The sequence below is a fragment of the Apus apus genome, chromosome 3 (genome assembly GCF_020740795.1).
Source record: "Apus apus isolate bApuApu2 chromosome 3, bApuApu2.pri.cur, whole genome shotgun sequence".
NCBI classification, from domain to species: domain Eukaryota; kingdom Metazoa; phylum Chordata; class Aves; order Apodiformes; family Apodidae; genus Apus; species Apus apus.
Genome location: NC_067284.1, coordinates 99,832,289 through 99,847,542, shown reverse-complemented (window position 1 = coordinate 99,847,542; position 15,254 = coordinate 99,832,289). Strand labels below are relative to the sequence as shown.

The 15,254-nt window shown below is 40.1% G+C and overlaps 2 protein-coding genes across 4 annotated transcripts in view; both read right to left on the bottom strand.

Moving 5' to 3' along the window:
• Positions 1–5,144, bottom strand: part of SYNJ2 (synaptojanin 2) — an 82,082-nt gene extending 76,938 nt beyond the window's left edge. Inside the window, exon 1 of the mRNA XM_051616265.1 lies at positions 5,125–5,144. The gene's annotated coding sequence lies outside the window, so the exon portion shown is untranslated. The remainder of the gene's footprint in view (positions 1–5,124) is intronic.
• A 2,427-nt stretch (positions 5,145–7,571) lies between these two features.
• Positions 7,572–15,254, bottom strand: part of LOC127383389 (sorting nexin-9-like) — a 625,662-nt gene continuing 617,979 nt past the window's right edge. For all 3 annotated transcript variants that reach the window (XM_051616256.1, XM_051616257.1, XM_051616258.1), the window contains 5 exons: positions 14,628–14,704; positions 13,574–13,663; positions 12,038–12,152; positions 10,885–10,976; positions 7,572–9,582 (listed from right to left, as the gene is read on the bottom strand). In XM_051616256.1, coding sequence (XP_051472216.1) covers positions 9,535–9,582; positions 10,885–10,976; positions 12,038–12,152; positions 13,574–13,663; positions 14,628–14,704 — 422 coding nt within the window. In that variant the 3' untranslated portion in view covers positions 7,572–9,534. The remainder of the gene's footprint in view (positions 9,583–10,884; positions 10,977–12,037; positions 12,153–13,573; positions 13,664–14,627; positions 14,705–15,254) is intronic.

Genomic DNA, 15,254 nt, shown 5'->3' with positions numbered 1-15,254 from the left:
TATTCTCTGACTCTTATTCCATCTTCTGTAAATTAGCTTTTTTCAGCATTTTACTTTTTCATACTTTTCTTCAGATAGATCTCACAGTTCTTTCAAACTGCTTTAAAAACAGCATGTGGCAGCAGTGCTCTGTGCCAGAAGGGTAAAGGAAAACTAAAAAAGTAAAATGCAGCAAACTGGATAAGGAGTCAAGCTATTTCACAGCCCCATAATTTCTGGTGAATGTGGAATGAATAACATATGCTTTTCTTTAAAGGAAAGGATGACTGTAGAACAAGGTGTTATCTGTGTTGCCATAAAGGGAAAGTTGACAAAATAGCACAGTGTGTGAAAGAGGGGAACAGACCAGGAAAGAGAAGGGCTGAGGAAATAATATGGCTTGAAGTTATCTGAACAACCATTTTGGTGTGTTATATTATTCCTAGTGCACCAATTAAGTCCATGGACTATGCACATGTAAACACAGGTAGCCTTTCATTTTGCTTGCTAGTCAGTATTTGTTTTTCAACAATTTGTCTTGTTTATTTAGGTGTGCCGTTCTGCTTCACTTAAAAAAGACTTTGCATTGCTTTCAAAAAAAAGAATTGTCTGTACTTCTAACTCGGGCTGTGTCCTCTGTTAACATTTAAACCATTATGGGAGTTTGAGGTTGCTTAAGAATGATACATTCCCACCCCAGGGTGCAGGTGGTTTAGATTTCACTTTGTCTGTAGCCTTCATGGAATCCCTGCTAGCCTGGGGATCAGTCACAGCACGCACAGCAACAATGATCAGTCCACACAGCTGAGTAGGCTAGTCTAGGGCTCGCTGGCCCTGCTGATGTAAAGTTTTGGGAATTAGAGCTAACGTAATTTGCAGGCTACTATCCTTTTTTTGCTCCAAATGTGGGGGGGGGGGGGGGCTCAAAAATTATCTGGGTGGAAAGGGAGTGAGAAACTGTCTTTCTCTGTAGTCTGCATTCTAGTCTTACGACATTTTCTTGCTTTTAGTACCAGCCACCATTACAGGTGCCTTAGTGATACCAGTGACCTGGGCAGGCTGGTGTGCATGGGAAGGAGTAAGCTACAGAGACCAAAATCACCTCAGCAGCTTGGTAAAGCAGGAGTGTGGGGTGGAAAGGCTGCTGGTGGGTGTGGCTGGAAAAGCTCAGCAAAGCTGTGGATTTGGGGGGAAGCCAGCTCCTCTCATGTGAGAATTACAGTGCCATGTAAAACAAACTTTGAAGGGGCTTTGAAGGAGCCACTGGAGTGTGATCCCCATGTTCAAGTCTTCCCCTCCATTCGAAGCACAAGCCAAAAGTAACAGCCCTACTTCTGTCAGGCACCCAGTCCACTATTGTTTACCTTGTGCAATGTCTGTTGGCTGCTGTTGCCACTATCTCTACATCGTTAGCTCTTTGGATTGCCTTTCTTGCTGCCTTCATCACCAACTTTATTTTCTGTTCCTTACACTGCCATTACCCTTCTTCCTCTTTTTTCCTCACCCCTCCCTTCTCTTCGCTTCATTCTCTAGTTCTTTTTGCCCAACTGCTCTGCTGATGACCTGATGCACAAGGAGGGCTACTGCTTGGTTATCCCAGCAATTGCTCCCTGGGAGATGGGTGCAATGACAACTTTCCTGTGCTCTTCTTACAGAGTAGCTATCTTGAGTAATATTCCCTGCATTTTTGGTCAGAGTTCAGCTGAATTCTTTCTTTACTCCTTCCAGAAATTTGAAATAGACTTCATCTGGTCCTGGAGATTTACTGCAAATTACATGGAAGGGCCAGAACTGGTGCACATATTTTCCACATGGAAACACTTATGCACAGAGTTCATATCATGCCTGAATAAAAGGAGAGAGGCTCTGTGAGTTTAAAAGTGCCTCCTGGAAGACAGAGTAACTAAACTCAGTTTAATCTTAGAAGCTGCTGCTTGGAAGGTTGCCCTGCTAAAGGAACCAAAGTCCAAGATGGGCCAGGGTACAACATGCTGCAGAGAAACCCTAAAAAATTACTACATTTAAACAACCTGCTGCCTTAAGAGACAGATATATGCATGTTGACTGGAGTTATTAGATGAATATATTTTAATGATAATCTGCACTTGAACTATTGCCTAGTGCTGGCTATTGAGTTTAATTTAGAGGTGGCTGGATTCCCACAGGAGAAAACTCTAGGGCTGTTTACTCACTGTGACAGAAGCCAGTCTCACACACACCCTCTCTCCGCCTTCAGGACCATCAGCTCTCTAGCACAGCCTCTTTGGCAAGGCACAGAGCAGAACCAGTATGATTTGTAAGTTCTTAGCTGGTGTCACACAGGGCCAGCCAAGGTGTTACCGCATCCTGGGATTGAGGGAGAAGTGGGCAGTGATGGTGCACATCTACCTTGTCTTTCTCCATGCTGTAGAAGAGTTTTATCACCAGACCTGTGTGCCACACAAACAACCTGGGGTCAGCCAGGGTTCAGCAGTGCACCTGAGCTGACCATCGCTCTCTGGCTCTAGAGCAGTGAGAAACAGCCCAGCGACCATGCACAGCTCTGCAGCGCTGGCTGCGCAGCTGCACAAGCTCCTTGCACCCACCCAAGGCAATCTTTACTTGTTGGTTTGGTGGGTTTTGTTTTTTTTTTCCCTGTGGCCCACAATCCCCTTCAGGAGAGGCTGCTTTATTTTACTATTAAAAATTACCTAAGGTCACTAATAATTTGTATTACATACTAACACTAGATAATGACAATATTGACCTAGCAGCTGACTCAGAGGGAGCTGTGCCAGGCAGCACCTACAGCCACAGCTTTTCTGAACTCTCCTCTTGTTCTAGGAGCAGACCCTCAATCCGCTCCAAAACCAGTGCAGTCCCTGCAAGTTGCCCTTTTCACATGCTGGTTTTACACCACATTTGAATAGATCCCAACTCCTGCAGCCATCCTGCAGACTTACTTAACAGTATAGCAGTCTTGGGATAGCAACCTCGTCTTACTGATGGCAAATTTGGTTTAGATTCTGGAAGACTTTCATAAACACTTTTACTGTGGTTTTTGGTTTTGTTTGGTTGTTTTGTTGTTGTTTCCTTTCTGCAAGCACTAAGACTGTTTATAAACAGGAGATAGACAGGACTAGTTCTTAACCCAGTGAAGTTTATCTATTGCCAAATAAGCATAAAAATGTTCATACTAGGGAAGAAATGTTTTGTACCTACCTCCTTCCCAAAGTTCTGTCTTGTGGGGAAAAAAAAAAAAAATAGTCCTCACTGTAAGATTGGTAGGTGCAATTTGGAATCTGCCAGAAAAGGATCACTACTTAAACAGGGAAGACAAATTAAGAGTTTCCTTTCTTCTCAACTTTGCAGACAGAATGACTCCCAAGCAACTCTGGTGAGTGCAGAGGGGAGACTTCTGGGGCAGCCTCAGGCTCAGCAACTCCATCCTAACAGCAAGCAGCCTGTTGTATATTTTGCTACTGTATTGCACCACATGCTGTGTTTATCTTTTCACTTCTCTTCCAGCTGTTAAATTTTAAACTATTGCCTTAAAACTATGAGGCAACTAGTCAGGAACTAGTAAAAAATTTAAAAACTGTCCCTCAATCCTGTATGGACCTCACTTCTGAGGCATGTAACCCCACCTTTGGCAACAGTTGAACTTGGTGAAACTTTGTATTATTGGATGCACCAAACCTGACAAGATCCTGTGCCTGGTTTAGGAAGAATTTTATTTAAAATAATAAAATAAATAGATGAACATTGGCTAAACAGTGGTGCTCTCCTTTTCAGGCTTCTGAAGGTTTGTGTTTTCAGCACATTGGACACTATAGCAGCAGGTTAAAAAAATATTTTTTTACATAAACGTTTTAAGAGACTTTAATACTAGCTGCTATTTCAGATCCCTAGTACAGTTGTGACTGCTGGAAGTTTTGTAAGGGAATCCCATCTTAGCCAAAGCCCTCCAGACTTACAGAATGCCAAGAACATACTAACATGACACTCTCTTGCCCTAACAGGAGATGCACACTCTCAGAGATGCCAACAAAATTAATGCAGCGCAGTTTATGTTAGGAGTGAAATGTCTAGATGAGCAAATCACATGGGAGCAGGGACATACTATTCCCCCAAAACATAAAGCAAGGAAGCAGGCATAATAAAGGGATGCCTTTAAGATTTTAATCTAATAGGATTAAGAGATTAACTTCTGTCTAGATTTACAAACTCTACAAAGACTTTGTGTTTTGTTGAGCTCTGTTTGAAACAGCAATAATACTTGCTTATTATTGTTCACAGATAATTCATAGTCCTAGAGACCACTACCACTTTTGTATACCAAGGGCCACAGAGTACAACAGCTAGTACCCTAACTAACCTAACCATCTTGATCTGAATGATCTGAAAGAAGCCTAATAAATATTTAACTTCTGCATTAGAAATACCATTGTGTTTAGCATCCAATTTAATCCACAACTGTCAATTATTTTAACAGACTGATTTTCTTCAGACATTCTACCACAAATAGTCACAATAAAAAGCTTGCCTCTCAATTTATCAGTAGTTTTTGGGGTTTTTTTCATTCCCTTTATCCTCCTTTGATACTGAAAGGATGAGAAAGCACTCTTCACAGTCCCCATTCTGTAAACTCCAGTCTGCTTTCCCACTATTTTCGAGTTTCCTGAGAGTGACCAAATTAATTAGTCACTGCAGGCAGATGTGGGTGGATGTTATGACAAGCAATTTAATAGGCACTTCTTGCATGTACTAGAAATTTTACCCTTGCAAACAGGCAGGAGCTCTGGGGTTAGGCATCAGCTGAAGGGGCTGGTGAGGGGGTGCCCAAGGGAGGAGAATGAAGCTGTGTAGGGATTCAGGATTTCAGATTTGAATTTCAGAATCAAATTCTTTCATCAGAATTAGCAGTTGGGTTCCATTCTCAGTCCTCCTACCTTCTCAGCATGTGACAATTCATTTGTCCCCGTTTTCCCATCAGTGAGATATATACAACACACATCCTGGTACAGGTGTTGGACAGCTAAAAGTAAAAATACTTGTCTTTCTGTTAATCCCAACACTAATATTTCCTGCAAGGGAAACCCATTGGAAAAACCAGGTACATTCAGAACAGGTTAATTTACCAAAATCAGTAACTGGAGAGCTCACCTGGTGCTTGCTTTTATGCTGCTCCCATCTTTTCTAGTTCAAGGCAGACATTGTTTGTGGGCAGGAAGGAACCTGAAGTAATGCAGTGAGACACTGAAACATCAGACTGCAGGATGCTCCCTTGGCCAGACACCCCCGGGCAGCTGTGTCTCAGTCCCAGGGCACTTGACCTGCTCTGGTTTAGATAATGTGTCATGCTTTTCCTCCCCTGAGCTCCGTGCCAGTTTACAGACACAGCCTGTCGGTCCCTCCTTTGTGTAAATGGGACTGCACCACCCACCAACTCCACCATACCAGCACCCAGGCCAGCCTTTCTCTGATCCTAACACATTAAGCTCATCCTTTCTAGGTAGTCCAGCAGAGAGGCTTTATTCCTAAGAAATATGTTATGGTTGAAAGTGCGTAAGGGCTTCAAAGTGTAGTTATTTCTGGCAGGGACCCAACAGCTAACAAAATGAACTTAACCATTGCCCCTTCTCTTATAGCTTCTCACCTTTGGGTTAATCTTTTCCAGAAGCCCTGAAAAGGAATTAGAAACCTTAAAGGCAACCTTTACCTTTTGTTGTTGTTGTTGTGGTTTGTTGTTTTTTTTCCCTCTCCAGTCACAGACTTTCTGTGCCTTTCCAAGCTCTTCAGACAAGCTCTTCCACTGCCCCAGCCAAGTCTCTTCTGAGCTGGCTGATGACAAACACTTGCTCCCCTTTATCAGTTCTGTGAGACAGTCAAAGCCGCAGCCTGGTTACCAACCCACTTGACAGGTTGGTTTTCTCAGTTAAACACCTTTCATGGCAGACTTGTCAGCCCACAGGGACTGGCTCAGCAACCTGAACTAGCACAAACGCTGCATGTTCCTATGTATGTGCAAACACATGTATCACTTGTCCCCTATTCCTTGCTCTTGGAGTGTCTTTAGGGACAGGTTAATAACTAAGGTCAAATAACTAACAATTCAAAAGAAATCAAACCACTAAATACTTTAAAAAAATGTTAAGTCTCCACAATCTTTCTATATTTTCTATTATTTTTATACTGTCATTATTCTGCTGGGATTTTCCCCTAACAAACCTCTTGGATTTAGCAACTTAATTGCATCTTTAAAATTCTACTCTATTACATATTTTTAGGAAAACTGTCTCTTGGAATAACAGTTCATCAATTAATTTGTTTGTTTGGGGAAAGACATGCCAGAAGATAAGAGAAATCAGTTAAGAGTAACATCTTAGATTTGGATCTACTGAGACTTCATTGCAACAGAAGGCAACGTGAATCTGAGGGCTGGAGCACCTCTCCTACAAAGACAGGCTGAGAGACTTGGGGTTGTTCAGCCTGGGGAAAAGAAGGTTCTGGGGAGACCTCAAGGGGGCCTAATGAAAGCTGGAGAGGGACTTTTTACAAGTATGTAGGACAAAGGGGAACAGTTTAAAACCAAAAAAGGGTAGATTTAGGTTAGATATTAGGAAGAAATTCCTCACTGAAGGTGGTGAGACACTGCCACAGGTTGCCCAGGGAAGCTGTGGATGCCCCATCCCTGGAAGTGTTCAAGGTCAGGTTAGATGAGGCTTTGAGCAGCCTAGTCTGGTGAGAGGCATCCCTGCCCACGCAGGGGGGTTTGAACTAGATGATCTTAAAGGTCCCTTCCAACCCAAACAGTTCTATGAACAAAGAAGTCTGTTGCTGCAGTCTGATAACTGCAGACAAGAAATACAGTTAGCATTCCTCTTTGTATAGCTACTTTATACCTATTTTTACTGTTAAAAGATGAATTTAGTATTTTTACAGTAATGGAACAAACAATATTTAAAATTAAACCCAGTACGTAGGGCATTTGATATCTTTTACAAAGTCACTAGGATAACAGAACTGTTTGGTTACATCATACCCTCCAAGAAAAAGCTAGGGCTTTCTCATACTCCAGAGATTAATTACTCAGCTGTGACAAATAAAATTCAGGGGGGTACTGCCCAGGTCTTACTCTAAAGTCGTTATTTTTGTTTCATAACTGCATCTTCAATGTGAAGTTTTTCTGCTGTTTCCAACTCACCCAACCTGACTACGCCACTATTCATGTCCAACTTAAAAAACAAGTACCAAAGACAATCTAATTCCTATTCTGGGTCAACACCACATCGACAGAGAGCCAGGAATACACAGCAGCACTGTGCTCTACTACTTATTTGCAGTCAGGAGGGTTCTGTCAACCATGAGCTAGACTGACCTGAATAATGAAAGCTTACAACATATGCATAGCCTTTGCTGGTTTGCACTCACTAGCACTATTATACCATTCAGTTGTGGTTCCTGCTTTATGGAAGACACATGGACACTTTCTCAGTCCTCAGCTGGCCAGTGTCTAAGTTGATGAAAAGCCCTACTGAGGATTTGCCTCACACTGCATCAGCCTGTTAAAAAGCAACATGATTATTTCAAAGAAAAAAAATAAAATAGTCTTGTGGATATACATAAATATTTATTATCAGTTTAACTTCATTTTACTGGAAGTCTTTAAACAGGTGTTTTGGTTTTTTTGCCAAAACGTTGCATCTCTGATACAGTTGCTACTGTCGTAGCTTCCCTGCACTGGGAATGCACAGCTTACACTTAGATTCCAAAAACATCTATTCAAGGTAAAGAATATTCAACTTCAGTGCATACAGAGCTATTTAAAGATTGGTAAAAAGACCCCCCCTCTTCCCCTTTCCAAATTAAGAGTCTGTTACAAAGAGATTTCATTACCAAAAAAGTGAATATACAAATGCTAAAAAAATGCTGGCTTGAAAAAGTGATTTCAGAATTTACTGTACATATTGTAACAATTTATTATATAAGCTGCTTCTACATGCAAGCAGATCTTACATTTGGTGTAAAACATTTATACACATTCTTTACAATTTGTACATATTTAAATGGCTGTATCAAACAACACTGCAATATGGAATTTTGGAAGCAAACTACTGAAACTGGGAGGAGAAAAAGACAAGGTTTATAAAATGTGAACAAAACCTATGACATCGAAAAGCATCTAGACTTCAGCTTATTCTTGTTTGGTTTGGTTTCTTGTTAGTCAGGCAGACCCAGCTTTTTCTTCTAGCACACAAAAGTAACACCAATACATAACAGAATAAGGCAACTATTCAACCAGCAGACTGTACCCGTCACTTAGAATGTCTGCCTTTGCATCTTTTTTTTTTTTTGCTAAAATGTAAATGTTCCAGGCACATTTTAGCTAAAAACTGCATTTTGGCTTTCCTGCTTGCTTATTGCGTTAAATGAATTACTGTAGCTACTGCCTGTTATGAACAGGGCTGGTTGTGGCCTTTTTGCTCTGAAAAGCCCAGGCCTTAAATGATATTTCAGTAGTATGAAAGAGGACACGGGGCCACTTGATAAGAGATGATGATCAAATCAAAGAGTTTGTGTAACTAATGGTGTTACTCAGTACTTTTGTCACCTTTTATTTTGGATCAGAAGGTAACGAAAAGTAAACCCAAGCCTATAGCATATCATACTACTACATGAAGGCCTGAACTTAGTTGGAATTTGGGGACTTCTACTAGTCTGGGTTAGATGTCGCTGTGTCCCCTCTGCTGAAACACCTAAAAGTCTCAGAGAGGTAAAAGGGAAGCTGTTCCTGTACAGCACTGAAGAACACCAGCACCCTGTGGCAAAACGGGTCAAAGTGCTGATATGGAAAACTGTGTTTCACACCTTTCTGAATGGCTTTTTCCTTCTTGGTACTTTGTCTTTTTACACAGTGCATAGAGAGAAAGAATGAGCCTGACATAAGCTCTGAGGTGTTGTGCCACAAGTACAAGACTCAGAAGGAAAAAAAGGGAAGAGTGAATGATATTTACCAGAAGTCATACTGGGAGCTGTATGCCATGGCTGGATTTGGGAAGCAAAACTTAAAGTGTTCATTCAGGAGATTATAATGAGCATGTACCAGAAACATACACGAATATAATTCCTCCTGGCTACTGAATCACTAGAGCTGAATATAACAGTATTACGGTAATTTTCTCAAGCTTGCCTGCTTTCCCACATAAAAAAAAAGTTACACATTTGTAACTCTGATGTTGATTAAGAGTTTTTGGAAGAACATCTGATTGACCCAACTCTGCATGAAGTCCATGGCCATGTATCAGTTTGATAATTTAGATCCCTAAACTGACAGCATTATCTATCTGGCTTTATGAATGGGAGAACATTCAAGGTAAGAAAACCTTATGATTTAGGCTGATAAAGTAAGATTTTAAATAATTTTTTTCTAGAACTGATTTTTGTTGGTGTTGTGGGGTTTTTTTTGGTGGGTTTATTTTTGGCTGGCAAAGGCTAGCAAGTTTTTATTGGCATTGCCCCCAAATCAGAAAAGCACTTTGGAGTTGTTCTTTAATGTTGAGTGCTCCTTAGTCTCTACATCACCGGAAAGCGGCTGAGTGCCTGCCTCAGCTTCTGTGCAATCTGAAACAAAGAAACAGAATAGATTCAACCTCTAGTCACTTCATACTGTGCAGAAACAGGACTGCAGGCTAAGAAATTAAATTGATTGTTCTTTCATTTTTTAAAAAACTACACTTTCTGTCATACTCTCAAAGCATTCCACTATACAGGCTTTTCTTCTCATATATACACTTTCTGCCGTGTTCATCTTGTGCTTTCACTGCTCAGGTTGTGTTGGAGAAAGTATTGTAGACAGGGCTGTCATCCTGCTTACTAGGTTGTCTAGCCCTGCACTATGCAGGAGGCCTACACAAAGGCAGACTTTTCATTAAATCCATTTCCCTGCTGAAGTAAGACACTTCAGAACAGAGCTCCTGTGCTCTCCCCACAGCTCTCATGGTAACCAGCACCCCACATGTGAACATGGATCTGGTTCCTGTACTAGGGGAGAGAGGACGGGTACAAATACACTAGTGAGGGTACAATCTGAAGAACTGAGACAAACTGGACGAGACTGAAAGAAGGTAATGAGGAACCCTTGCCTAATCCCATTATATGTGTCAGAGAAACTAAGCAAGGTGACCTGATGGGGGACCTTAAGTTCTCATCCACTGAAGATACTCCAAAGCCTCACTGGCACCTTTTACTGCTGTAAGGGGCAACCAGTTGCCTGTATTACTTCTTTAAATGACATAAGTCAGGCTCCAGCACAAAATCACTTTTTACCAGCATATCACAGTAGAAAATTTGTTCTCAGCTTTCATCTAAAAAACCACAAGGAACACATGCACAAGAACAATGTTAAATGAGAACTGAGCTTGTAGGTCAAGTGCTCAGAGTTCACTTAATTAGTAAGTTACCTAAACCACTCCACTTCCCCCTATCCAACACTTGTATAAGCATCAGGCTTTAAATCACAGAAGCTTCCCTTCAACCTCCCATCCTACGGGAGAGAAGTTTCATTAAAATGGTTTATTATTGTATTCAGTGCAGCAGGTCTTAGTTAATGCATAACCACAGAACTAAAATTCTTTGTAACCTTAGCACTGCCATTGAAAAAAACCGATCAAGCTAGCAACAATAGTGTCACTCAACACTGGATTTTAGGTCTAACAGGTCTAATATGGCATAGTAATATACATAGGATAGCATCTACAGGAAAATATTTTAACTCGTTCTTTGTTTCTTTTTTTTTTTACATGTACAGTCCATGTCCTCTTGGAGGGGCTCATACAAAAAGATGATTAAGTACTGTGAGTATTTCTTATAAAAGTAGCAGCTCAGCATGTGCCAGGAAAACAGCACTGCAATGCTGCACCTTACCGTTTCATAGAACTGTGCTTGCTGCTCCAGATACAGGCGAATCACACTATTGTAGTCATAAATCCGGTTACTGTGGAAGTGATTCATCTCAGCTGCAATTAGACCCAGGAGGCAAATGACTTAAGAGAAGTATTTGTAATTAGGAACAGCTTCCCTCAGTTCAGATTAGTTACTGTGCAACAAGTTCCGTGCCCAGCCCTGCCAGCATGGTTACCGTCCTCAGGCTCCCATAACCTGTTTTACCTGCGGCACTCAAGTTATGATGGAAGTGTTAATAAAATTGGTAGTATCTCAGTTACTCACTGCTAAAGTACAGACACTTCCTGGATAAAGCCAGGTGTTACAGCCTTGTTACAATTCTCAGGTGTATAAAGATTTGATAAAGAATACAATCAGAATTTTCTCCTACTGAGGCAACTGCTCTTCCCTGAAGTGTTTTCAACAGAATTTGGCCAAGACATTTAGATTTCCAAGGGTACAGATATCAAGTCACAAGCCACAGCTGTATTTTTTTAGCTAAAAAAAAAAAAAGATACAGCCAGTAATGTTTGACCCATTCTTGACTGAGGCTGCTTCAGTAGAAACCTGAGAAAAATCACTACTTAATCCATAACGCCTTTCACTACTTTCTGCATCTCCTATCAGATAATAGCTTATGTCTGAAATAAAAAGTTAAACATATCGAGAAACCAATAGAGGGAGATGAAATATTCTAGATTGCCAAAGTCATCTGTGAAGTCTCCTCCATGATTACCACTTATACAGCCCAGTTCTCTTGCATCATTGTGGATCAAGGAGAGGTGAAAGGTCTTTTCCTCTTTGTTTTTAAAACCAATTTTGTGTGCCACTCTGAGGTCCTGTAAAATACTGAACACTCTTGGCTTTAAGCCAGCTAAAAAAGATGCAACTCCCTCAGCAATGAATAGTCCCACTCAAGTTAGATGTTATCCTGTTAGTCAGGATGCACTTAAGTGAATGATATCCTGTGGAACGGAGGCTTGACTCCTCACTTTCCCAGTTTTTCAAGTGCAGTGTGCTTACCTAGGTTTAATTTCCATTCCTGTTAGAACAAATATTATCTTTCAAAGTTTGTTACTTAAAGGTGTCCTTCAAAGGTCTACAACATTGCCATTTAGCCCAAGATTGGGTTTACCTTGTAGTGCATAAGCCATGGTGCTCACACGTTTCACCATGTTCTGTTTGTCTTGAGGTGTTATTTTACTGGTTGCAACTAATTTATCACTTTCCTTCACTCTTTCTATTGCTCCCTGTAGAAACCAAATGCAGAAAGATCAAAGTGTAGATTAAAAGAGTAATCAACTTAAAGGTCTTTATAGTAATTTAAAATGCTACTCAACATTCTGAGGTTGCACAACATAACACATATATACACGCCCAATGACAGATTCTGCCTTCCCACATCTTCACCTGACGGTGGTTATTTCACTCTATTGCCTTCAAGAGTCCTAACAGCTGACAAGAAGTGACTTCAGACAGACATGAAGTCAGCCACTAGAAAACTGAGTTTGGTGAAAGCAAAAATACACCAGGATATATACAGAAAGGACAAAAGGATCAAGTTTCAAAATACAGCTGAACAACAAAAGACATCCAAAAGCCTCAAACTATCAAATGCCTGCAGAACCTTATTTGCACATAATGTAACATGTGACAACAAACTACTTTCCAAGAAACTACAACTCATTGTAATTTATAACTTTTGATTAAAAAAAAATCCCTGTGCCACGTAAACAACAAGCATATAAAAAAATGCCTTCCCCTTCACAATGAATTTGTGCCAAACAACATTCAAGAGAATCTATTTACACATCTCTTGGCAGTATGCTTATATTTCAAGTTTTAAAAACATTTCTTCTTCTTTTAGGGCGTATTTCCCCAAGGATTCTACAGGATGTGGGACCATAAGTGTCCCAAAGAAAGAACACACACATCTGATATGCTTTTATCTTTGCTGCTCTCAGAAGGATGTTCTTGTTTTATACATTTAACACTTCAAGTGGTAAAAAAAAACACAACAACTTGTGTACTTGTTTAATACTTAAAAACTTTTAGTTTTCTGAAAAACGTTACAGCAGGCACAGGAACATAAGGAAAACTCTAGCATGAAAATAGAGTAGAATATCCAAAACTAGACACAATGGCCAAATGTATTGTTTTATTATTTGATGGCATCCACATTGCAGAGAGAAAAGTGGGTTTTTTTTGTGGCTGATGGGTTGTTTGTCGTCTGTCATCCCTCCTCCCCTGAGAAGTTAACCCTATTCTCTATTTTTTTAATATTAAAGAAATGTCTAGACAGTGCATGATTATTTATCACACGTCACTACAGTAGCCATGTAAGGGCACACAATTTTTCCTACAATACTGGAATGGTTTAGTATCAGCTACCATGTAAGACTCAAATACTACAAATTTACACTACTCCTATTCACCACATTGGGATATGAAGTTAAGGTTAAGAAAATAATGAAGCTTCTAGTGACAAGTTCTGAATTCCCTCCCCTTTAAGTATTTTCTGTTTTAAAAATCAACATGCCAGTTTCACAGCAACATCCAGTGTTTCTGGAAGGACCAGGCTGCTGCACTAATCAAGTGTACCATACCACCCCTTTTGTTGATGTAGATCTTCCTACTGCCCGACCCTTAAAAGGAATGGCCCCTCACATACCTTATGAGCTCCTATGATATCAGGGAAGCAACCAAGAAATCCCTTATATTCATGATTTGTTTCCATCAGAAAGTGAAGGTCTTTCTTGGGCTGATAAATAAAGTGTAAGCATTAGTAAAATTATCTGTGGCATATTATCATCACAGAAAAGAAACTGTGATACCAAAAAAAGGTGAAGGAAAAAAGGGAAGGAAAGAATAGGGAAAAATCCAAACCAAAATCTTAATTGTTTGTTGCAAGTTTTTAGTATTTCAAAAGGTTCTTATTAAAATACAAGCTCTTTGGAGAAAGGCACTGAGCACCACTGAGCAGATGCCTCTATTCTTTGTTTTACTCAACACTAACTTACCAAGCGAGGAGGTTTGCCTCAAATTTTCACTGAAAAGGCGTTACCAGTCCTAGCAATAGCACTACTAAGCAACAATCTTGTTACATACACAGATATGAACATGCACAGGTACATCTCCTTAGTCAACTGACTTGGAAAGCTGTTTTAAGAACTTCCAGACTTCAGCCTTGTGGTCAAGAGGATCCACACTTTGGAGACTTTAGGCTTAATAAACTAAACATTTATTACTTGAATTCTGACGCAAATAAGGATTTTTTTTTTAAACTAGGTTTTTACTGAAGCAGGCAATTGCATGTCAAGATAGTGAAATGCAGCAAGATCTGGATCCTGTAGACATTTGGGAAATGCAGGGGGAAGTTAGAAACCCTATTCTTGATTATCTCATTCTTCTGAATCAGTACTAAAAGATACCTCACCGTCATCAGAAAACAAACATTTAAAGAGAAAACAATAATTTCATTAATTTAGAGACCAACATTTGATCTTTCTGACCTGAGAGAAATACCCTCCCATCACATTCCCCTTAAGTTGACATACAGTAGAAAAGAGGATGAAAGTGTACTTAGATGTAATAATAGTAATTTCATTTAACTTGTCTGCAGCACCAGCAGGTATGTTTTAACAGAAAAGCAAAAAAGTCAGAAGTGATCCAAACAGGCAACATATTTGTACACACTATGCCAATACATTCGTAATAATCCTAACCTGATCTGCTACAAGACTGGCAATTTCTTCATAAGTTTTTCCTGCTTCTGTTATTGCTCCATTGAGATCAGATTCTCCTAAAAGTAAACAACAGCACTGAAATTACAGTAAGTCAATTACAGTAAGAAATTTGCCTCGATTCAAGACAAATTTCTAAAATAGCTTATTTTACTGTAATAAATGCCTATTTTATAACCAGCAGTAATAAAGAAGTTAGGAAAATATTAGTATTTTTTATACCATTAAAGAACAAAAACTCTGAAGACCTTGTAGAAAATGAGTACTAAAGGGACCACATAAACACTCTTCCACCATAGTACTAGCACCATTCACTTCTATGTTCCATAATTATATGTAGTTTAAATACACAGGTATTCATTCCCCCACAAGGGCAACAGGAAGCTTACCAGAATGGGACGGAAGGGAGAATGAGGAAAGTAACACTAGAAGATAGACTAACAAAGCTGAAGAGACACCCACTGTTCTGATTTTTAATACATGGTTTTCAGACCTGAGAAGTAGTAAATCCTCCATGATGCCCTGTGGGGCAGTGATTTTTGCCCTAAGCTCTCCAGCAGTCCTGGACCATAATTATTAGGAGGTCAGAGAAGCAGAAGGAGGCTTAGC